Genomic DNA, 23,053 nt, shown 5'->3' with positions numbered 1-23,053 from the left:
TTTTTTATATGCTTACGAATTTAGGAAGATGCCTCAGTGAAAGGAAAAAATTTAAGAAAAAGAATATAAAAAAAAAATTAGAATCACTTTGGATCATCAACCAAATTTATCATTTTCTGAAAAATATTATGGATTTCAAAACGCGCGGTCCATAGCATAACACACTCGCGTATTAATGTTTTATGGTAGCACTGGTTCCATGGTTGAAGCTGAGAGGATGATAAGTAGTGAGACAGAGTTCCTTGATAAACAAAATAACATCTTATTATTGGCTCATGTGCATTCCAATGCTGTCTCACTGCTAGTTTCTGTACATCTTTGCTCATATGTTATTTTCATATTCAGCTTCCCTTTTTCTGAATTATGGTCTCATATTGTGACATACAGATTGCCGGCCTCCTTTCACAATGGCCCTTGGAAGTACACACTTTTTTAGTGAAGATGTGACCCACTTTCCTGACATAAAAGACCCTGAAATTCTATTTGTTTTTAAGGACTTAATGGCTGCAAGTTGGGATGAGCTTCCAGATACACTCATCAATGATGCAAAAAAGGCTTTGTCTAAAAATACAGATGACAAGGCTGCCCAAGAAGCTGTGGCAAATGTTTTCCGTGCAGCTGAGGCAGTCAAGGAGTTCAGTGGGATGCTTATGTCTTTGAGGATGGCAATAGATGACAACACTGGATTGGGTGGCGAGGTAACATAAGTTATATGGGAAGAATGACATTTTTTTTTTTTTTGTCTCTCAAGTTCTTGTGGTCTAATGATTTAAAATTTTGCTACTTATTGTAGAATGTAAAACCCTTGCCGGAGGAATTTGTGAACACATTGCGTACAGTCTATCAAAGATATACTGCATATTTGGATGCTTTTGGGCCAGACGAGACCTATTTGCGCAAGAAAGTTGAGACTGAGCTTGGAACGAAAATGATACACTTAAAGATGAGGTGCAGTGGTATTGGTTCTGAGTGGGGAAAGGTATTGTAGTTTTTGCACATTGCTTTCTTGTCACTATGTTTATTTAGAGCACTCCAGTCCAGCCATACCACAATATGTAAGTTTTATGAGAGCCTATTTTGCTTGGTGTGTAAGATTTAAGGTGCTACATATTGTGGGCACCTAACCAATTACTATATTTCTTTTGAAACAGACATGAAAGCAAGCTAAAGTAATCATCAAATCGTGTTTACAATCAGCTTGTCTTTTAACTTACGTGATCTGTGCATAATTGCACATATCCAATAGCGTATAGTGCTAGTTTGGGCTTATGTTGGAGTTTGGGAAAGTTTAGACGAAGATTAATTTTTCAGGAAACTCAGATCATTTGTTCTGTAGGAAAACCCCTTCCTTAAATAGTTGTGTTGTCTTAAAAAACTTTACATACTGAAATAAGTCAATAGCCTTGAGCTGCTCCCTGGCTGTACATGAAATTGGTCTAGATGAAAGGGTAGCTTTGCCCAACAACAGTAATGCTTGTCGTTAGCGTCCTTGATGCTATGGATTCTAGTCGCAGAACAGTCTGTCCGAAAATGGGGTAAGGTTGCATACATCTGCCCTTGTGAGACCCCGCTTTAGCGAGAACCTCGTGTACTGGACTGCTCTTTTATGAAATCGGTCTATATCCTTAAATGCAGGTATAGTGTGACAAAGTCTTGACCACTAATTACACCAAATGAATATCAGCTATCATGAATTTTACAACTCATGCCTGTAACCGTTCTTTTGTGCAATATTGTGAAGAATATAAAGTAGCTTGTTTAATTATTGAATCAGTTCCTGTTTTGATTGCAGGTTACAGTTCTGGGGACTTCTGGACTTTCAGGTTCCTATGTTGAGCATAGAGCTTAGTTTCTTGGAGATGGTTAAAAGCATCAGGTCTTCATGTTGTCTTTTCTCTTGGGGAACTTCATTCATGTTTGTTCCTCTTTCAGGCATTTTACTGGTGCTGTCATTACTTTTTAAATAAACCCAGTTTGATCTTATGTGCTCTGCTTCTTTTCTTTTCTTTATTTTTTTGAATGAAGTTTGGTGAAACTAATAATTACAACTTAATGTTGCACATAACATCAGAAAGCTTGTGGTAGGAAATTGGTTTCCTTGGGGTTAGAAATGTTTGTTTGCCATTAGTTTGTCCTGTCATTTTGAGCCATTGTTGAGTATTTGTATTTAATTGTGTTTGATTACTTTATGTAGGAAGATTATAGCATCATCTAGTATTAAATAAATACCTTGGCTGGGATATTATATTATGTTGATGAAGGGTGGTGCAATTAAGGAAAATTGTACGCCAACAAGAAAATTTTATACTACAAAAGGCCTATCCAGAATGACAAGGCTCGATTTGTAATAATAACAATAATAATTATAAAAAAAAGAAAAAAGAAAATAAAGAGGTAATGCAAATGGTGATATGTTTTTTGTTTTTGCTTTTTTTTTTATCAGGGTGCAAAGTTTTAAGGGAAACTTGCATTTCAATGGTGTGGAGCAGTGTCAAAAAAATTGTATTTTTATGATCGCATGGTGTAAATTTATTCTTGTGCTTAGTGCAATGTGTTAGAGTTGCATCCAAAAAAAACAAAAAAAAGAAAAAAAGGTTCATTTTTAGTGCACTTATTTTGTGATTGTCTCATGTATTTACAATTTTACCAAGTTTTAATTTTTTTTTTATTGAGGCTTGTCTCAATAATAAGGTAAAACGCATCCAGACTTTAATTTTTATGCTATACTCCCAAAAGGTTTCACATCATAGTTTAAGACGTGTGTCTTTTATGCGTATGCATATGAGTATGTATATGAAGAGGTTGCATTAGGCTATTGTTAAACATGGTTTAAACATAAAAAGGTAAAAAATAAACAGTATTCCTTTTACAATTATATTTTATAGTAGTAAACGATCAATTAAGAAAAAAAACACAATTAATACTCATGTGAGAAGCTCAATTGTCAAAGCTAAGAATATTAATTTCACTTTCAATGAAGGCAAATTTCTTTATCTACAGTTTGAGAAGAAAAGTATTTAAATTTTAAAATTTTTAAAAATATTTAGGCCAAGTTTGGGGAGTGTCAAAAAAGTCAAAAAGTCAAAAAATTACTCAAAAAGTTAAAAGTTATCACTATTTACCAAAAGTCAACAATTACGGCTGCACAACTCTCAATACTATTTTTTCCTACACATTAATTTATATAATTTTTTAATACATATTTTTTCATAAAAAGTCAAAAAATTAACCCAAACATTCATATTTTCAATCTCAACTTTTTAGTCTAAAAAGACAAAAAGTGCACTTATTTAAGTTACTCCAAACAACTCCTTAATTTATTTATTAAATATTAAATTTTAAAATTGAAATACTCACGCCTTGACATCTTAAGATATGTCTCGCCTTTTAAGAGGTAAAACGCATCAAATTACACATTCACCTTTAAAAACTTTGATCAGATGCTGTTATTTGCAAATTTCAGTAGGATGAATATTTGTGGAAATTATATAAACATAGCTTTGTTGACATGATAATGGATGATGATGACATTTTTCACAAGATGGTTTTAGACTTTTTAGTACTATTATGCACTCACCAAAGCACTCATCTCTTCAACAAATAAGAGTTAAGTGGGTGAAACTGCTCATTTGCAATATATTCCTTTTTCAGTTGCAACTCAAATCTTCTTTTATGCATTATTACATTAGGAAAATGTCAACACTAAATGCACTTTTTATTCTCACATTATTTTGCAGTCATGAACTACAGGAAAACATCATTTCATCAAGGTAGCTTCCCCAGTCTAACACCTTTACGCCATGACCATGACTCCGATGGAGATTTGGGCAGAGGTGGAAGCAACAGTGCCTTCCGGCAGAGACCAAAAGGCCACCCCTTACAGTGACAAAACTCTTGAATAATTGAGCGCCGACGCAACAATTCTTGATAATCAATGCCATGCCAGAACTCCTGAACGACAAAGGGCCTGAAATCGCGACAATCAAGCCTGCTTAAGCTTGAACACCGAGAAAATTGTGTCTTCACAGACAAAAATTCTTCCACACTTGTAACTGTCGAGCAGCGAGAGAGACAACTGCCAACAGAGAAGAAGTCCTCTTTTTCTTCATGATCACCGTCCTCATTTTTTTGCATTGACTTTGGAGTTGTGAACAATTCTCCGGTACTTGGAGAGATGATCCAGTTAAAGCTATCCATCGAAAAGCTGGCTTTACGTCTTGTTTTTGCTTCCATTGCTCTGCTTCGAATCTCTGAAACAACTACCTGAAAGAAAGATCATACCCAGTAAGCTTTTAACCCAAAAAAAGACAAGTATGTTGCCAGAAAAATGATCTTGAACTTGAATGAGCCTTTGGGATTTTAGAAACTACTTCTTGATCATCATCCGCATTGCTCCCTGAGTCCTCTTCATCCGCATTTCTTGAAGAAATCCGTCCACGGCACGTTTGGCACTTGGCAAAAGCATCCTTGAGGGTTGAGGTGAGGAATTTGCATCTGCTAGTGGGATTTGGTGGCTCCTCATGATAAAGTAAGCTCATTGTTGGAGAAAGTTGGGTGGAAATTATTGATGGGTTTGTGGGTTAGAATGATATTATTATGTATAGAAGTGAATATTTATAATTCATGTTTGGTTTGATGTGAAAATTGAAATCTTTCGTGGGATAGTGGCCTCTCAGCTTATCCCAATATTCTGCACTTCTATCCTTTGGGGTAAAGACTACGTTGAAACAGGATAAGAAAGTTTTAACAAATTACTTATAAATTTCACTTGAGCATCTGATCCTTATCAGAGTAGAGAAAACAAATTTTTGTGTAGTCGAGCTGAGCTGAATTTTGTAGAGTTTGAGCTCAGCTCATTTGTTTATCGAGCTTGAAAATCACATTCAAACACAACTTGACAATTAATTAAACTTTTGGCTTAGCTCATTAATATTAAGCAAGTTCGAGCTCGGCTTGAATTTCGACAATGACAAATTTTTTAGATATTATTTATATATTTATTTTATTATTTAAATAAATAATAAATGAACTGAATTTATTTAAGTTGTGCTCATTTATTAAACAAATTTAAATGATTCGAACTTGTTTATTTATTTAATGAAATGAGCTTATAAACAACTTGATTAATTTGCGGCTCATCGAAGCGACAAGTTGATGTATGCATTTGTTGCTATTTTACCATGCCCGCTTGAGGTGCCACATTTGGAGATTTTGAGTTTCACTTAAAGCTTAAGATAAGAGTAAGCTAGACATGGCACCAAACCATCACTTCTACTCCACAAATTTCATAAAAATAATAATACTCCCTCAATATAAGCTTAATCTAAAAGATCAGAAAGTAACAAAATGGTTGTTTGGTATACATTCTAGGAAAACTGCAACAATATCACTACACTCTTTAAGTACTAAAACCATTGCAAACATGAAGTGTGGCCTACGGTTGCCACTTTTAAAAATCTATCATTCACAAAACCAAACCAAATTATACAAATTGATTCAGTCCAGACTAAATAACGGTTCAATCGTTTTTTTCATTTCAGGACATTTTTATCTAATGTTGATTCATATCTTTATTGTTTTCTGATGTTCTCTTAGCCGGTCCAAATGTAGACAATTATTTCTAATCCACAATTTAGAAGGATCCACAACACCCAATCTCAAATGGGTAGGTCTCACCTTGTGAAAAAAAGGCAGCCCCAAACTAAAACCAAATTCATTAGAAAAATAAAAAAATAAAAAAAAGGGAAGAAGAAGAAGAAAGAATAATCATTACACTGATCTGTGTCTATATACCCGTACAAATAACAAACAATATTCTTAAAGAAACAACCCACAGAATTGCCTACATCAAAACCCGTATAGACAGCCAAATACAAAAAATTTTGGCAAAATATCAGCACCAATGCATTTCCAGTTTTTGGATGTTTTTCCCAAACTGAAAGACAGCCTCAAAACACCTACTCTGCAATTTGAAAAGTGACGACAAAAAATAGACTGTTAGATCATTGACAAGCAACGATCATCAGCCAAAATAATTTAAGCAAAACCCATATCCTATATTATAGATGATCGTTGGTTTGAAGCTTAATATCTGCATTAATCAACAGACGGACTTGTAGAGAGCAAGAACCACAAGAAAGAATAATTGATGAAGGCAAAGTAGCGTCTGATATATGTAAAGAGATCTTGCTCCCATCCCTCAATAATTGATACCCCATCTCCTCCAACTCAGAAGAATCAATGGAGAAGTAGTCACCACATCGGCACTGGTAAAAGAGCTCCAAAAATTCTCCAGTATTTTCAACCATCAAATCCTCTAAACCAACATCTTCTGCAGCTACAAAATCATGCCTTGATGCTTGTAACTCACTATCATAAGCCACGCGCAACTTTGAGTTGCTGAGGATTTCCCAAGCCCTCTGCACCTCTAGAAATCTATTTCCCGACTCATGGTTGGGAAAGGAAGTCTCGGATGTCTTTTGCAATTTATCTGGATGGGAATCGAGGATGGCGGACCGATAGCTTGTACGGATTTCTTCATAGTTTGCATCTTCCCTCACACCTAGAATGTCATAATGGGTTTTACCCATCAATTTTTTGCCTAAAAGCATGGTTGAAAATTGCAAGTAGCTTGTAACAAGCCACTTCCACTGCAAATGCACAAAACATTTCACATTTAACTTTTTTTTTGAAATATACATAAAGGAACTGCACTAAAAATTTAAATAACTAAATCTTAAATAAAGTACTGATGAGAACAATATTATAATTCTAACAACAATATTGACATCCCAAGGCAAGCAATTGAAGACAAATTGAGAGACAAAGCCAGTTCAAGACTTTCCAAGAACAATAAACAGTTCAACAGTACCAAAGGAAGCAATAACTTCAAAACACACACACACACACACACACACACACTAATGCTAATGCGCTGATTGGTGTTGGGAAATTGTAGTGGAAATGGAAAAGGAAAAGAAAATGAGGAGGAAACCAGTTTCCTTTGGTATTTTCCCTACTACTTAAAATACTAAAAATTCTCTAAAATTATCGGAAATCATGAAAAATAAGAGAAATGACATCTAAAGTAAAAATTCTCCATTTTGTTATCTGCTTCTTCTTTTCCATTATACCTAAACAAGAAAAAATGCTTTCATTTGTCTCTTTTCCCTCACGAAATCCATGATCCAAATGAAGCAAAAGCAATTGTAGACTTCACTGCATTTTGCAAACAATCATCACAATTTTGCTAGGTGAGCCATGAGTTTCCAAATTGAAGCTACCTACCTAGCTATTGCACACCGCTAAGCTAACTATTACAATTTACAAGCATGACACATGATTTGAGCTCAAAAGGATTCCAAACCAAACCTTATTGAACAACCTATCCACTTCCATAGAAGATTCTTAAAACAATTCCTTTTCCATCTCTGCCCCGTCCACCCATCCATTTCAGTTTTCTTTTCTTTTAGTCTGTGTTTGGTTAATGGATTTTGGGAGATTTCATTCCCATTTAACCTACCTTACCCCTTTTCCTTTTCAAATCCATGAACCAAACACAACCCTAAGAAAAAAATTAAAATAAAAAACATATAAAGCACAAAACACAGATAAACAAAGAAGCATAAATAAACAACTTCATGACTTGCCTAAAAATGGGTTTTTGATTGTTGAGGGAACAACAAAAAAATCAATTTTTATTAATCCACAAATTGCAAGACATTCTTTTTCCCAGAATGAATCAATATATAAAGGGCAGAAAAATCAATCAATAATTTTTTACAATCAAACCCAAAAGCAAAATTAACATTAAAACAAGAAACAGAGAGGTCACAATCAAGCTCGTCAAATTTTAATTCTAGAATTCAAGAAGAAGCTAGGCAATACCCGACGGCTGCGATCAGCTGCTGGGAGTACTGGCGGCTGAGGTCTTCGTCACGATCGATGAAAAACGAAGAAGAAGACGGACGACGGAAGAGAGGGTGAAAAATTGACCTAGTTTTTTAAATTGGGTATTTTTATAATATTGATAAGTTTTGGGGTAAATTGCAGAAATTTGGATTTCGGTAAATATTACAAAAACAATAACCAAAAATTAATAATGTAATTATAATAGTGGTGTGATTTTGAAAAATAATTACACTAGTGAAATCTTTATTTATTATCAAATGGTGGTGTAGACATCCCATTTTAATCGATATTAAGACTTGAACGTTTCCTTCCAAACACCTGATGATGAAAATTAAAATATACTACCTTATAAATTTCTCAGTAAGAGACCTGAGTTCTAGCCTTAATTCCATTCTCATGCTCATTGACTAAATTATTTTAAACTTATTCAAAACTTCCTGGGGCATCCCACAGGTGGCATGTTCTATTATTTATATTTATCAAACATAGGATTTCGAATTTCATCTTCAAATTTTAGTTTTGAACATCAAGTTTTTAATTATTACTAGTTAGAGGGCCGCGTGCAAGGCACGTTAACTAATGCCCAGCTAGTGCCCATTACATATGTGTTTTGAACTGAAATTTATAAACATATTGGGCTTGTTTGGTTTGTATTTCAGAAACAATTTTTGAGAGAAAAAAGTACCAAAACACGTTTGGCAAACCTGTTTCTGAAATATTCTCTGAGACTCATCTCAGAACACGTTTTGGAACTTCTCTCTCTCAAAACTTCTCTGAAAACGCATCTTTTGTCTTCTCTCTCTCAAAAGAACCTCTCTGACCTATCTCTGTGATACAAAGAAAATCATTCAAGGCAGTCCAACGGCTCTCTATCGGCTGTGTGAAGGAAGACGATCCGCACCTGTACGTCAAGATTTGCACTCGCCCAAGTGCCTTCGAAGACCCACTTGCCTTCCCTCCATCAATACGCTGTTCAAGATTTGAGAAATCTTCCGCATTAGATGCACCGACACTGTCTATCACAACTTCTCTACCTCACAGATTTCCCCAAATCGTGCCCTAGCTTTGGTCTTAGTCAAACTGAATGAAATCTTCACACAATCGGGACTTGTAACATCAATGTCCTTCGTTTTTTTCTTCTGGGCTCTATAAAATGCAAACCAACTAGTGTCGAACCCTACCAAGACGAAGCATAACTTCATCATTCGCTGCAAAAACGGAGAGGCCGTGCTCAAAACTTCGTTGTGGACGGTGGGATTTGAGGGCCACCAAAAGCAGGCAAGCAAGAGGTATTTCTAATGCATGACTACTTTTTTTTTTTTTTTTTTAAATTTCATTTGGGTTTGTCAGTTTTGAACAATGTATTGACTGATTCTGGTAAAATTTTGAAATCGTAGTCCACACAGTCACACACCAGATAAGTTTCGAAATCGGTAAATTAACCTTAGCCTAATTTATTTGGTGTCTCATAGAACATATGCAGATTACAAATAGTTCTCTTTTTAGGATTAGCAATTTTGATAAGAAAATGGCTGTTTCTCTCCATTTTTTGTGAAAAGATGAATTTACACTGATTTCAGCCATGAATTTCGTTCCATGGCAGTAAACAATGAAGGTGAAAGAATAATTTAAAGGTCCCTCAATTCTGCTGATATCATTTTCAAGCTCTCAAATAAGAAGGAAATTTTTGCCCGAAAATGCAGGATTTTGTGGTCATATACTGTAACATATCCTTGCATATCGTGCAAAAGCTTGATGCAATTTGTTACACTATCTTTGACGCCAGACTTTTGGGATATGGAATCGATAGCAATTGCTACACCACTTGGTTTACACCATAAACATTGGAATCTTCTTTACTTTATTATACATTTGCACTCTTATTTTTTGTTCTGTATCATTTTGTGCTGAATTGATTCCGGAGAAGCTTTCATTCTGTAGATTAGTAGGCTTGGTGTGTGTTTTGTGTTTGTGAGCAAGCCAAGTCTAACATAGCAGTTGATGAGTGTTGTTTTTGTTGTAGTTTTGGCTTTTCAAAAAATCTTTTACATTGAGAATATAAAAACAATGAGAAAATAGAAAATGCTGCACATATTTGATGTTGGAAATAGAAGATGCAGTTTTGATACATTGAAAAATAGCAAATGTGAGGTTACAAAACACTACTGATTAGACTTGTAAATGAGTCGAGTAGCAGTTTAGAATGTGTTAAAAAGTTTGAGTTGCTTATCTTTTGAGTAGATTTTAAAGTTTTAATGGAGTAGTTTAATTTTTTATACAGTGGTAGAGTTTGCATAATGTTGTCAAGGCTAGTAGTTTTACTTGGTTGTGTTAGTGGCAATGGGAATGAGCCACTGCAATGTTTTCTCCATTTCAGCTTTTATTTTGGGAACAATATGCTGCAAATGAACCATTCAAGAGAAGGCTACAGATGACCACACAAATTTTGGTCAATGCAAGTACCGCCTTTTTTCTAGTCATGTATGCATACATAAATTCTGGTCAATGCATACATAAATTCTGGTCAATACAAATTCTGAGAGCATTTATATCATCAATGACAGATCAAAAACTCTGTTTGGGATATTCCTACTGAAATGATCTAATGAACGTTTTGCAAAAATTAATTTCCCTATTTGGAGCAGCCTTTTTATTTTCTTCTTCAATAAACTTTGAGTTGTTCTATTGGCATTTTTCAATTATATTCATTTTTCTACTTTTGTTGGCATTTTAGAGTGGAATTAATTTAATTTTTTATTCTACTAATGTCAAAACTACAAACTAGTGCACAAACATTGTCAATGTTCTTTAAATTTAACCAGGGAACCAGCTAAAAATTCTAGATGGTGATCTCTATTGCATGGGCTCAAAAAACAACCCAATAGTGTGTTTCACAGGAGTGGCATGGTTCTCACAATCTGACCCAGTTTTTGGTTCTGTATCAGTTAGTGCTGTGGAGTCAATGTAGTTGGAATGACAATTCTCTTCAGTTTTATAAGGCAAAATTGATTTAGAATACTGGCAGGATTTAAAATTTAAACTATGAAGGTTTGAATATTGTATTTCACATATGTTCACTTAGAATAACTTCAATGATTTTTCGTGCATTGACCAGAAATGAATGACTAGAAAAAAGGCGGTACTTGATTTGAAATATAAATTCTGCTCATGTATGCGTACATAAATTCTGCTCATTCTGAAAATTCTGCTTTGATAATTCTGCTCATGTATGCCACATAAATTCTGCTCATTCTGAATTTTTCATTTTGATTTTAAACCAGGCCAACTTTGTACTCCACGGTCATTGTTCAATACACCAAGGGCTAAGAGGAAGAGATCACCTCAACCATCAATCAATTCCTCCACAGCTGAAAACGATTGTCCTTATCCGGTAAACTTTTGCACGCGGAATCTCATATTAAATATTTGTAATATTCGTAATGGCTATTATTATGCATATGCTTCATGTCACGTACTGCCAAACTTTTACTGGAACTTAAGTTGTTCACATAACTATAAACTGTAATTTGTTGCACTTGTATTAGACTAGAATGGCTAACGATAATGACGACTTTAAGATGTGGGGGTCCGAAATTGTCAAGATATTTTTAGAAATATTGGTGGACGAAATAAAGAAAGAGGGTCCTTCCATGTCAAAGAAAGATAGGAGTTTTTTCCCAAGGCAGTGGCAAACAATTGATGATGAGATGACTAAAAAGGTTGGAAAAAATTATGGGCAAAAAAAATTGAAGGGTAAGTTCGCGCGTTTGAAGGCGAACTACAAAGAGTTTGTTGCTCAGAAAAACCACACGGGTTTGGGCTGGGATCCAATCACTCAAACAGTGACAGCCCCAGACGATGTTTGGGAAAATTATGTTCAGGTAATTATTTGGCGCATACATTTAGCATAACCATGTGCATAGAGAAATAATTTTCTAAATGCTTAATTAATTAAAGTTTACAACTTGTAGGCACACCCAAATGCAAAACAATTCCAAACCAAAGGCCTTGAACATTATGAGCTCCTGTCAGAAATATTTGCCAAGTCATTTGCCACGGGCGCTTTTGCGCGTTCTTCTCGTCAGGGTGCACCCACATCTGATGACGAGCGAGAAATGGATGAACGCTTTCATGCATATACGTCGGGAAAAGGCGTAGTAGATGAATCTATAAATTCCAGAAGTAAGCGTAAGTCTAGTGGCCAGGGTTAGTCCAGCAAGAACCCAAAAATGGACGATGCACTGCAATCATGGCAACGTTCATGTGAAGCACGTGAACGGTTTTACCTTCAAGCCGAGGCCAACGCTGGGGTAGCTGATGCGTACTCCGTTGCAGCATGTATGACCATCCTAAAATCAATGGCCCTGGATTCGAGCTTGTTTTTGAAGGCCATGAACATGTTCACATCACTAGAATGGCGAACCATGTTTATGACCATGGAACCGGAAATGAGGTACCTTTGGATCCTCAGTTTGTGAGAAGCTTGGTCATCCCACTGTTTGGTTTGAGGTTTCTGGAAATGAAGATGCTCGTAGAATTGTTTGGGTGTATTTTTCTTTGTTTTTCGCATTTGTTAAACTTAAATTATATTTGTTTTAATTTGTTTGTTTTTGTAATATTCAGTTTGGACTATGTTGGGTGTTGACCTAACTATCTATATCATGCTGTCTAAGTTCATTGGCTTTAGACTTACCACTATGTTGTCGTAATATCTTTTCGCCATGCTTTCTTTGTTGCAATGTCCTCATTAAATTTTTAGTGCTGTACTCATGTCATTACTGATAATACCTTGACTGTTTTACAGTTTCCGCTTTAGATGTCGTCGTCACGACCCAATGGAAGGCAACTGAACAGTATGTACGACCCGTACAGTGACGATGACGATGATGTGATGGACTTACACATGGTTTGTCAACTAACACGTGACATTCCTACGAGACAACCGCAACGTGATTGTCCACACACCGGTGAGCAGTACATAAAATTCTTACTAAGTGGAAATCCTAAATCAATCCGTGAACAATTGCGAATGGAAGTTCCGACATTTGTGGAATTAGTTAAACAGATTGTCCGTAGAAATGTTGTAGACTGGTCGAACATGCGATTGTCACTTGAAGAGTCGTTGGCTATGTTTCTATTTATCTGTAGTCAAAGTTCAGGAACAAGAAATGCAGGAGATCGATTTCAGCACTCAAATGAACAATTCATCGTCATTTCGTACTTATGATGCGGGCGTTGGGAAATCTTGCGCCATTTGTAATCCAACCACCGAACATGGATGTGACCCATCATAAAATTCGAAATGACAGACGGTACTGGCAATGGTTTAAGGTAACAAAAACTTAAGTTCATTTGCATTATTTTATATGGCTTATTCAGACTGAAAATTAGATAAATTAATTCAAAGTTATGTCATGTAAGACTGTGTGGGGGCCATAGATGGCACACATGTTGTTGTTGTGGCACCAGAAGGTGACCAAATCCCATATCGAGGTAGAAAAGTACATACAACTCAAAATGTCATGGTTGCATTGTTCATTTGACATGAAGTTTACGTTTGTATACACTGGTTAGGAAGGTAGTGCACACAATTCGCGAATTTTCCTAGAAGCACTTACCACAAATTCTGCTGACTTTCCACACCCACCACCTAGTAAGTGTATTTGTTTTTAATTTAGAGTTTTCCTTTTTCTCACACCCAAATATGGCATGACATGTTCTTACTGAAAGAGTTTTCTTGTAGACAAGTATTATCTCGTTGACGCCGGGTATACACACATGCCCGGGTACGTAGCCCCATATCGTGGCCAAAAATACCATTTGCAAGAGTTCAATAGGCGGCGTCGCTACCATGGTCCACAGGAGTTATTCAACCACAGACATTATTCTTTGAGGAATGTTATAGAAAGAACCTTTGGAGTGTTGAAGCAACGGTTTCCATTATTGAGACACATGCCACGATATGATATGATACGACAAGGGCCAATCGTTATGGCATGTTGTGTTCTCCACAATTGGATCCGGACGGTGCAAGAGCAGGATGAATTTTTTGATACAGAAGAATCAAGTGACGAAGATGAAGATGACGTTGAAGACGAAGATGAAGATGAAGATGAAGGTGAAGGTGGAAGTGAAGGTGCAAGTCAAGTTCAGGGTGAAGTTGGAGTTCAAAATGTCCACGGAAATGAAGATGGAGTACCAGCTATGCAACAACACAACCATGTGAACATGTCACGTGAACAACTAGTGCAGATGGGACAATGGCGAGATGAGGTTGCAGCATCTATGTGGGAGGCATACAACAATAGGTATATGATAACAAGTAGGTAGATTCTTTTTGGTAATTGGAAAAAATGGAGCACATAATCAAAGTAGGTTAATGTTTCAAACTTTACATTATATTTGTATTTCTTGTATATATTTGAAAATTGGATTGCTAACTCAAAAGCCATATACAGATGAAGCCAACGCGTGGTGCGGCTGCTGCAATCAAATTCACTGTGGTGCTGTTCTGAATCTGTGTCTTCTTTATCTGGGTGATGTTCTGTATCCATGTGTTGAAGTCTATGTTGTTGTGTTGCTGGCAAATTAGTGAAACAGTGGATAGTTGTGATTTGATTAATTTTAAATTTGCTGTGTTGCTGGCAAGTCTGTGTTGCTGTGTTCTGAATCTGTATTTTAAATTTAGATGCTGTAACTGGTGAATCTGTATTTTAAATTTAGATGCAATGGTGAATCTGTATTTTATATTTAGATACTGTAACTGGAACAGTCCCATCTCTATGTGATCTGAATCTGTAATTGGAACAGATGCTTCTCTGTGTTTGTTAAATTTGCATTATGGTGCTTTCTGTTTTCTGGTCTGGGAACAGATGCTTCTTTGTGTTTTGAATGTGTGTTTACATATTTAGATCCATTTTTACATGTTTTTACAGAAGGCCTTAATTGGGTGCTTAAATAGATTCTGTTAGTCTTCATCCCTTGAGACACTGGTTTGGTATGTTGTCAGTGTGGTAACAGGTACTGTGTTCATTCTAGTCTGGTAACTGGGTTATCCTTCATCACATTATAGAGTTCGGTGGTTTATTTGAAAGGAGCATTTGATAGGAGTAGTAGAACGAATCTGCATTGCTTGTCATCTCGTTCAACATTTTAAATGTATCATAAAGATCTGAACACTTTGCATACATTGAAAGTAAAGTGTTACACACTGCTATACCTAAATCAAAACCCACTTTGATAAGGTATGGTTGTATCTGCATGCCTTGATTTAGGGTAACTAGACTTGTGTAGGCATAAAGCAGGAAGCGAACTGTGATATCATCTGGGGTCAATGCCAGATGCCTCATCTGAGAAAAAAACAGCATGGCTTCGTCTGCATCACCACCATACGCAAACCCTGCAATGATTGCATTCCAAGACACTAAATCAGGCCTCTCTATGTGATAGAAAGTTGTTTTTGAAAAATCCAATAGACCACATTTTGCATACATATCACTGAGCGAGCAAACTGCAAAAGTGTCTCTTCGTAGCCCAAATTTTGTAATCATCCCATGGATCTGCCTCCCACATTCTGGTTGCAGTCGACTGCCACAAGCACTAAAAGCACTACCAAAAACAAATTCATTTGGCTGATAAACACCTTGAGACAGCTTTTCTTTAAAATGGCTTAATGCTTCTAACTCATAACCAAGTTGTGAAAAGCACGCAATCATTGAACTCCATGAAATGAAATCCTTTTTTTTAATACCAGAAAACACATCCAACGCATCAGCAATTTGACCAAATTTTGTGTACATTGCAATCAAAGCATTTGGTGCAATAATGTGGGAACCAAATTCTGATTTAATGACATGAACATGCAACTGCCTCCCTAGCTCAATGGAACTCAAACTTGAGCAAGATCTTATTATGCTTCCAAAGGTGAACTGATCTGGCATAAGGCTAGATTTTTGCATTAGAAAATACAGCTTTATTGCATGAATTTCTTGACCATGCTGTGAGTATCCATCAATTTCATTCTAATCTGTGCTGTTTTGCTTCATTTTCAAAAAAAAAAAGAAAAAAAAAAACATGTTTACATAATTGGGGGTGTTTGTATTTTGTGTTTCTGAAAAAACCAACCAACGGATTTCTGAGAATTTGTTTTGAAAAGTGATCCTGAAAAAAGACAACCAAACACATTTCTGAGATTTTTTTTGGAAAAATCTGTTTGGTTTGATTACTTCTAGAAATGTGTTTTCAAAGAAGATTTCAGAAAATTGTTTCTGAAACACAAACCAAACAAGGCCATTAAGTCTAGAGAAGAAAATTATATGGAGAGAAAAACGTTATGTACATATAAACTAACTTATAATTGAGCTATCTGTTTAGTGGAAAACAATTGCAAGAGAATTTCTCTCTAAATTTCAATATATCACAAGAGATAAACATAGCCGGTAATACTCAAAAATAAGTGTAACAAAATAACCAAGGCCATTTTTTACTTGTAGACTCTGAAAGGGTGATCCTCATGGTGAACTGACTTAGAAAAGAAAAAAGAAATGTGACAAAATAACCAAGGTCATTTTTCACACTCGTAGAATTGGAAAGGTGATCCTCACGGTGAACTAGCTACATTCCAGACGACAGCCTTCTTAGCTTGGCATGTAGTTTCGATTCGCTTACTTGCTCAACCATGAAAAAGAAAAGAAAAAATTCGTAATAAACTTAAACATTCGCAAGAGGGAAAAAAAACAATTCATAATGGTTGCTGAAAAGATTAACAGTAACATAACCAAGGTTATTTCATAGATTTGTTTTTGAGCGGCAAAAGAAAAGGAGAATATATTACAATGATGTAGGAGGAAAAAAAATTGCATCATTGTCCAAAACACCTCAGCCCAACTGTGTTGGCACCTAGTGATGGACCAATCATGTGCACTCCTAGTAGCAAACCAACAAATACAAACAGAGTTGATAAGGATTCAACTCAAACCAGCAATGAATGCAACACACAACAACCAAGCTTAAACAACAAGTAGCTGCAGTTAAACTGTTGCCAGGCCTTTCATGCAATCACCCAGTTCTCTTAACTTAAAGTCTGGTTGTACACTTTGAAATACACATTCATTCCCTATGTTTTGAGCACATTCATTAAAGTTTTTTGTGATCAAAACCAGTCCATCAGTGTAACAGCCCATCAACAGTCTCAGGTATGAAATACACATTCAAGTGCTTTTTAAAATGTATTTAAAAACAAAGAACAAAAAAAATAAATGGGCAGTCAACATTAAGCATGAAAATTTAATCGGTATTACTGAGTTTGCATATTAATTAAAGATATTTGGTAGAAGAAAAAATAAAATAATCAACTGTGAAATAACTTTTTCCAAACATCACATTTCTCTTTCCCACCTCTCAACATGTAGACACAAAACAAAACATGTATTTTAAACATAATTAGAAATGCACTGGATATATAAGAAAAATGAAAACAAAAGTGCAATTGTGAAATTATACCAAATGTTTTAGACTTGATCATTCGAAATGCAAACATTTGTTTGTTAAAATTAACAAATTGTTTTCTAACTTAAAAGTAGCCTACTTCATAAAGGGTACACTTTTTGTTGTATAATTTGTTCAATGCAGTTTTTGTTTTGTCTAAGTTGAAATAATGAACATTTAATGCTTGAGATCTTTATAACAATTATCTGAAATATTATGTGTGCAAATTATCAAGTAACAATTACCTTTAATTTGTGGTTTCAGAAATTATGATAGCTAAAAATTAGAAGGTACTCACCTTGATCTTGTTAATCCTATGTATTTGGTAAACTATATTGTTGTCACAAAATCCATTATTTCCCTGTAATAGAGACCGAGAAAGTGTAATCTTAGCCTACAACAACTCTCTCAAATCCCATATTTGTGCACACATAACCAGAGAAAGAAGAAATGCATATCCATGTCTAGATGATTGCTGTTATACACCTAGAATTTGTTTATTAAATGGTACACAAATGAAAAAAATATGAAGCAAGTAACAAAATCTACTAAAGGTAACAAAGGAAATTATAAAACATATTACAAACTCACATCACAAAGAAATATTAAACCACTAAATATGAAGCAAACCATTGGCCAAGACTCCAATGACTATGTGTAGTTTTCTTCACATTTCTATTTAACCCTCCATAGTGGCCCAAGGCACTGACCCCCAATCAAATTAAAACACGATTCATACTAATGTGGTATACTTCTTTTTAATGAATGAAACTCAAACAAAAGTCATTTCCAAACCCCCCCCCCCCCCAAAAAAAAAAAAACAAAAGCAATGAAGAGAAAAGATTGAACCTTTAATAGTTCAAATCGACGTTTAAAAGTGATCTTAAGAAATTGTTGACGTTTATGGAACATGTAAAGAAATATAGTGACACAATTTGTTAGTTAATGAACATAAGGAATACAAAGCCAAAGCAAAACCACTCCACAACCTTTCTAAATGGAAACAAAAATAGAAGCAAGTTCCACAAAAAAATCATGAGAAACAAAAATGAAAAATAGGCAGAAAAAAAAAATCAAGATCCCCCTACGTAACAACAAAAAAAAAAATATAGGATCTGGAAAAAAGGCAAAAACCCTAACTTTGTTAGTCGACCTCTCATAGAATTCCCATTTATGATCAAACAAGGAAGAGGAAGACGAAAACGAAAACGAAGACAAAGCACAACCACCACACAACCCTTCAAAATAGAAATAGAAAAAGAAGCAAGTAAACAAAAAAAAATTGTTAACAAAGAAAAATTAAAAATCAGACCCCCTTTTAATGCAAATAAATAAATAAATAAATAAGATAATGTACAGTAGCTGAAAGAAGACAAGAACCTTAATTTTGTTAGGCAAACTCTCATAGAAGTTCATGATCAAAGCAAGAAGACGAAGACAAAGCACAACAACCCCACAATCCTAAAGCAAGTAAACCAAAAAAAAAAAATGAAAACCCCCATTTTATGCACCCAAAACAAAACAAACAAACAAACAAACAAACAAAAAGCATAATTTTTAGTACATGGAAAGTACGAAGAAACCCTAACTTTGTTAGGCAAACTCTCACAATACCTCCATTCATGATCAAAGAAGGAAGATGAAGACAAAGACAAAGCACAACTAACACACAAAGCAAGTAACAAAAATAGAATTGCACCAACAAATCAATCATCTATTCAATTCCTTAAAAATCAAAGATAGGACAAAATACAAAACTTTTCCAAATAAGAGAATTAGCAAGAACATACTTGTTGGTGAAGGGAACTATGTCAACCTACTACTTTTTGACCACATCAGTGATTATGTGGCAATTTGCCTTCCAATTATTTTATTAAATAATTTAAGCACAAAATTCAAACACCCAATGGATATAATCTTTGAACAGAACAAAATCTCTAGTATTCAACCTAAAGAACTAAATTCCATCACAATATTGATTATATGCTACGCACACGCGACACGACACAGACACGACATGGACACGCAAATATGCAAATATTCAAAAAAATAGGGGACACAACACGCTAGTGATACGTTCAATATATATAATTAATTTTATTTATTATATGTCATAAAATAATTAAAAAATCATAAAAAGTTAATAAAAAATACAAAATAATATTATTAAAATTAATAAACCCATATTATTAAAATTAACAAACCTAATAAAAAAATTATATATTGAAATGAGTGGCATAGAGTAAAAAAAAATATTAAATGAAATTAGGAAAAAAAATAGAAGACAGAGAGAGGGAGAGAGACTACCCAGTATATAAAAAAAAATAAAAGAAAAGAAAAAATAAAATGAGACAGAGAGGGTGACTGAGGCAGAGAGAGAGAGACATCGACTGAGAGATCGGAGGAAAAGAAGAAGAAAATCCAACCAGAAGAAGAACGAAGAACATCGAAGCAGAAGGACGAAGAAGATCAGCGATTAGATGAGCTACGAGCGATGGACAAGGAGCGACGACAGCGATGGATGAGGAGCGACGAGCGACGAGAAGCGACGACCGACGACTGACCAAGTCTCTCTTCTCTTCTGTTCTCTTCATCTTCTCTCTCTCTCTCTCTCTCTCTCTCTCTCTCTCTCTCTCTTTTTTCTCTCTTTCTCGTTCGATTTAGGGCAAATATGGTTCCATTTTTTGTTTGTTACAAATCGACCCCAAATATGTTTTGTAAATTCTGAAATTCACCCCGAGCGTGTCCCACAAGTGTCGGAATGTGTCCGGAATGTGTCCGTCTTCAAAAAAAATAAAAAAAAATAGGACACTTTCTGGTGCGTGTCGGACACGTGTCCACTGCGTGTCCGACACTGGTACGGAGCCCTCCGAGAGGTGTTCGTGCTTCATAGATTATATGTTTAGTCCGTCAGAGCTAGAATTGGGTTTTGAAGTTCAATCGTTGGCATTAAACACATCTTCAAAATTCATTTCAAAGCCAAATAGGAAAACACCAAAAAAGTTTTGAGTCACACAAATTGAGTTTTTAATTCTTTATTTGCACAAACCCTAAAAGTTTAACAACATATAAAACCCATAAAAATTAACTAAAAAATAAAAAAATATATATATATATTATAGACAAAAATTACAAAGCTAAATAATAAACCCTAAAAATTTTCTGAATCACACAAATTAAGTTATTGATCTACACAAAACTCAAAAATTTAGGAGTCACACCTGGATGAATGCCCAAAATAAAAATACCCATACATCATGGTAATCATAGAAACCAAAGAAAATGGAATTGATAACAAGAAGAATGATTGAAAAATCAGAAGTTACCTAAAAACATTGCAGCACTTACTTTATTTTGTACACTTTGATTTTCAAATAAGAATATAATTAAAAAAAAAGAAACAAACAAACAAACAACGAAACTTACCGTATCAGAACTCGGAAATCCATCTTTCAAAGACCCTCTGTAGAAGAAAAATCAATTTCTTTAATTGAATCTGAAGATATGGTTCAAAACTGTGGATTAGCTCCAAAACACACAACAAAATCATAATGAAATCAAACATTTAACAACACAAAGAACAAATAAGAAAGGGAAAAAATAATAAAATTGCGAAATTTACCGTATCAGAACTCAGAAATCCATCAAAAAACCCTTCGTAGAAGAAAAATCAATTTCCTTGATTGAATCTGAAAGCACTTCCCAGTCAATAAGTTTATCAAAGAATTTTTCTTTCACAGTGCAAAAGAAAAAAGAAAAAAGAAAAGATAAACAATTCATTCCTATGTTTGGGACTGAAAAGAAAAGATTAATCCTGGATTAAAACGATAATAATTTGAAGAATTGTTTTCAAAATGAATTTTTTTAGTGTACTTAAAAAAAAAAAAAAAAAAAATCTTAGACTTGACTCACTTTTTAAGGTAATTGGGACTTTGTCCAGAGAAGGCCTATGAAATTAGTATTAGTCAACAACTTAGATGTTTGGGACTTTGTGCAATTATCATTTTCATAGTTTTTTTCTATGTTTTCGGTTGTCTTGGTTTGTATGAAATGTTGTGAAAATGTTCAAAATTTTTTTTTTTTTTTTGTGAGTTTCAGTAGGAAGTTTTTCGTTATTGTGGCCTATATGAACGAAAAGGTTCACTTTACTGAGTCTAATTCAGCAATTAGAGGTTGCCAAGGTGAGCTATTCAATGTTACAATTCAGTATCTTCACTATATTGAAGGAAATCTTATACTATGATTCTCTGTCCTTGAGAACCAAAGTCTTTATGGGATTTTAATCTTGCATTTATTATTGATAAGTTATTTGACAAATATTAGTGGGATTGAGGTTGAGGGATGGGCAAGTTCTTCAGGTGGAATGAGTGATTCTGAGGTTTGTGTGCCAGACACGAATGATGAAGAAAATTACTTTTACATCCGGTGATATACCCAAGTTGCAGTTTAGGTAGAAATTTTGATGAAAAACTGTTTATAAATTCTTTAGATCATTGTGTTTTAACAATTAATTGTGTATTTTTTCATTAGGAAAAATATTTCTAGGGCCCATTGGGATGATGAGATGGGAATGGCTGAGGTTGTTGGGAAGAAGGGTAGCATGTGGATAATAATAGGAATAGTCTGCAGTAGCAAGATCTATTGCTCAATTGAAGAGAATCTGTAAGTGATATAATGATGTTCTTTGAATTTTCCACTCTTATCCTCATTGTAATGGTAAAGGCACACTGGAGATCGAAGTGATAATCAATAATATAAGGATTGAACAAGTTATTTGATGTTTACCTCCTAATAGCAAATTTAGAAAGTCATCTCCTGGCAATCCAAGTTTCGTTCTCTGCATGACCAGGTAATAAATATTGTTGATATTTTGAAGTTATATTATGCCTTTGTTCTCTTCTTGTTGCTGTCAATGATGTTTCAATCTCACTATTTTCCCCTTCATTTTATTTTATATCTACTTGGTGTTGTCTTTAGGTTGTCTTTAGTGTTACCATTCAAATTATACACCCATCCTAACATCATAACCCTGCTTTTCTGCTCTAACCATACCACAATCTGACCCCAATATCAGATTGTATTAGATATACTGTTAGGAGACTTCACAATTGTTAACAAAAAAAAGAAAAAAGAAAAAAGAAAAAAAAAAAGAAGAAGACATTTCACAAGCAGACAACCCTAACTTCAACAAAAAAAAAAAGGAGGAAAAATGACATTCAATCTGGTTCAATCTGTTTCTTGCAACTCACAAAAACTATTCCAAAAAAACTATTTTCACAAGAAGAGAAAAACGATGAACAGGAAAGAAAAAAAGATTAAAAACAAAAATCAGATATTTTATGTATGAAAACCCTAACTTCTGAAAAACGAACCTGATCGATGGGAGAGAGGAGTGTGAGAACTCTAGTAGGAGGGAGAAGTGAAAGAGCTCATTCGTTGCTTAGCTGAAGCGGGCGGATGTCAACTGTGTCTGTGATATCCCTGTTCCGTAGTATGTTAATTGGTCCATAATATGAGTATGATTATGTGTTTGATATGATTTTGTGTGCCATTATGTGAAAATATGTGGTTTTGAATTTCTATCTGTTTACCGTAGGAATATCTGTTTGACTGTCTGTTTTGGGAATTAAATTGAAGGCCCTATCGGCCACCGAAA

General features: G+C 34.8%; 3 protein-coding genes and 1 pseudogene across 3 annotated transcripts; 1 reads left to right on the top strand and 3 right to left on the bottom strand.

Annotated features, from left to right (window-relative positions):
* Positions 1-342: 342 nt before the first annotated feature.
* On the top strand, positions 343-2,065 carry LOC114294329 (succinate dehydrogenase subunit 5, mitochondrial). The gene is made up of 3 exons (XM_028238450.2): positions 343-698; positions 794-979; positions 1,793-2,065. The coding sequence occupies exons 1-3, from the start codon at positions 408-410 to the stop codon at positions 1,847-1,849; spliced, it is 534 nt and encodes a 177-aa protein (XP_028094251.2). The 5' UTR covers positions 343-407; the 3' UTR covers positions 1,850-2,065.
* A 1,600-nt stretch (positions 2,066-3,665) lies between these two features.
* On the bottom strand, positions 3,666-4,815 carry LOC114270362 (uncharacterized). The gene is made up of 2 exons (XM_082874058.1): positions 4,371-4,815; positions 3,666-4,263 (listed from the first exon to the last, which is right to left on the bottom strand). The coding sequence occupies exons 1-2, from the start codon at positions 4,536-4,538 to the stop codon at positions 3,766-3,768; spliced, it is 666 nt and encodes a 221-aa protein (XP_082730184.1). The 5' UTR covers positions 4,539-4,815; the 3' UTR covers positions 3,666-3,765.
* Positions 4,816-5,744: 929 nt separating this feature from the next.
* Positions 5,745-8,022, bottom strand: LOC114275313 (uncharacterized). Its single transcript, XM_028217329.2, has 2 exons — positions 7,888-8,022; positions 5,745-6,650 (listed from the first exon to the last, which is right to left on the bottom strand). The coding sequence occupies exon 2, from the start codon at positions 6,609-6,611 to the stop codon at positions 6,060-6,062; it is 552 nt and encodes a 183-aa protein (XP_028073130.2). The 5' UTR covers positions 6,612-6,650; positions 7,888-8,022; the 3' UTR covers positions 5,745-6,059.
* A 6,950-nt stretch (positions 8,023-14,972) lies between these two features.
* LOC145793378 (pentatricopeptide repeat-containing protein At3g53360, mitochondrial pseudogene) lies at positions 14,973-15,851 on the bottom strand (annotated as a pseudogene).
* Positions 15,852-23,053: the final 7,202 nt, after the last annotated feature.

The sequence above is a fragment of the Camellia sinensis genome, chromosome 6, assembly GCF_055761805.1.
Source record: "Camellia sinensis isolate YWXY chromosome 6, ASM5576180v1, whole genome shotgun sequence".
Lineage (NCBI taxonomy): Eukaryota > Viridiplantae > Streptophyta > Magnoliopsida > Ericales > Theaceae > Camellia > Camellia sinensis.
The sequence above is the reverse complement of the archived record's forward strand: the minus strand, read 5'-3'. Positions and strand labels throughout refer to the sequence as shown.

Coding starts and splice junctions, on each gene's coding strand:
- LOC114270362 (XM_082874058.1), bottom strand. CDS start 4,538: ATGAGCTTACTTTATCATGAGGAGCCACCAAATCCCACTAGCAGATGC. Junction 4,264..4,370: donor ATGCGGATGATGATCAAGAA/GTAGTTTCTAAA, acceptor TCTTTCTTTCAG/GTAGTTGTTTCAGAGATTCG.
- LOC114294329 (XM_028238450.2), top strand. CDS start 408: ATGGCCCTTGGAAGTACACACTTTTTTAGTGAAGATGTGACCCACTTT. Junction 699..793: donor ACACTGGATTGGGTGGCGAG/GTAACATAAGTT, acceptor TACTTATTGTAG/AATGTAAAACCCTTGCCGGA. Junction 980..1,792: donor TTGGTTCTGAGTGGGGAAAG/GTATTGTAGTTT, acceptor TTTTGATTGCAG/GTTACAGTTCTGGGGACTTC.
- LOC114275313 (XM_028217329.2), bottom strand. CDS start 6,611: ATGCTTTTAGGCAAAAAATTGATGGGTAAAACCCATTATGACATTCTA.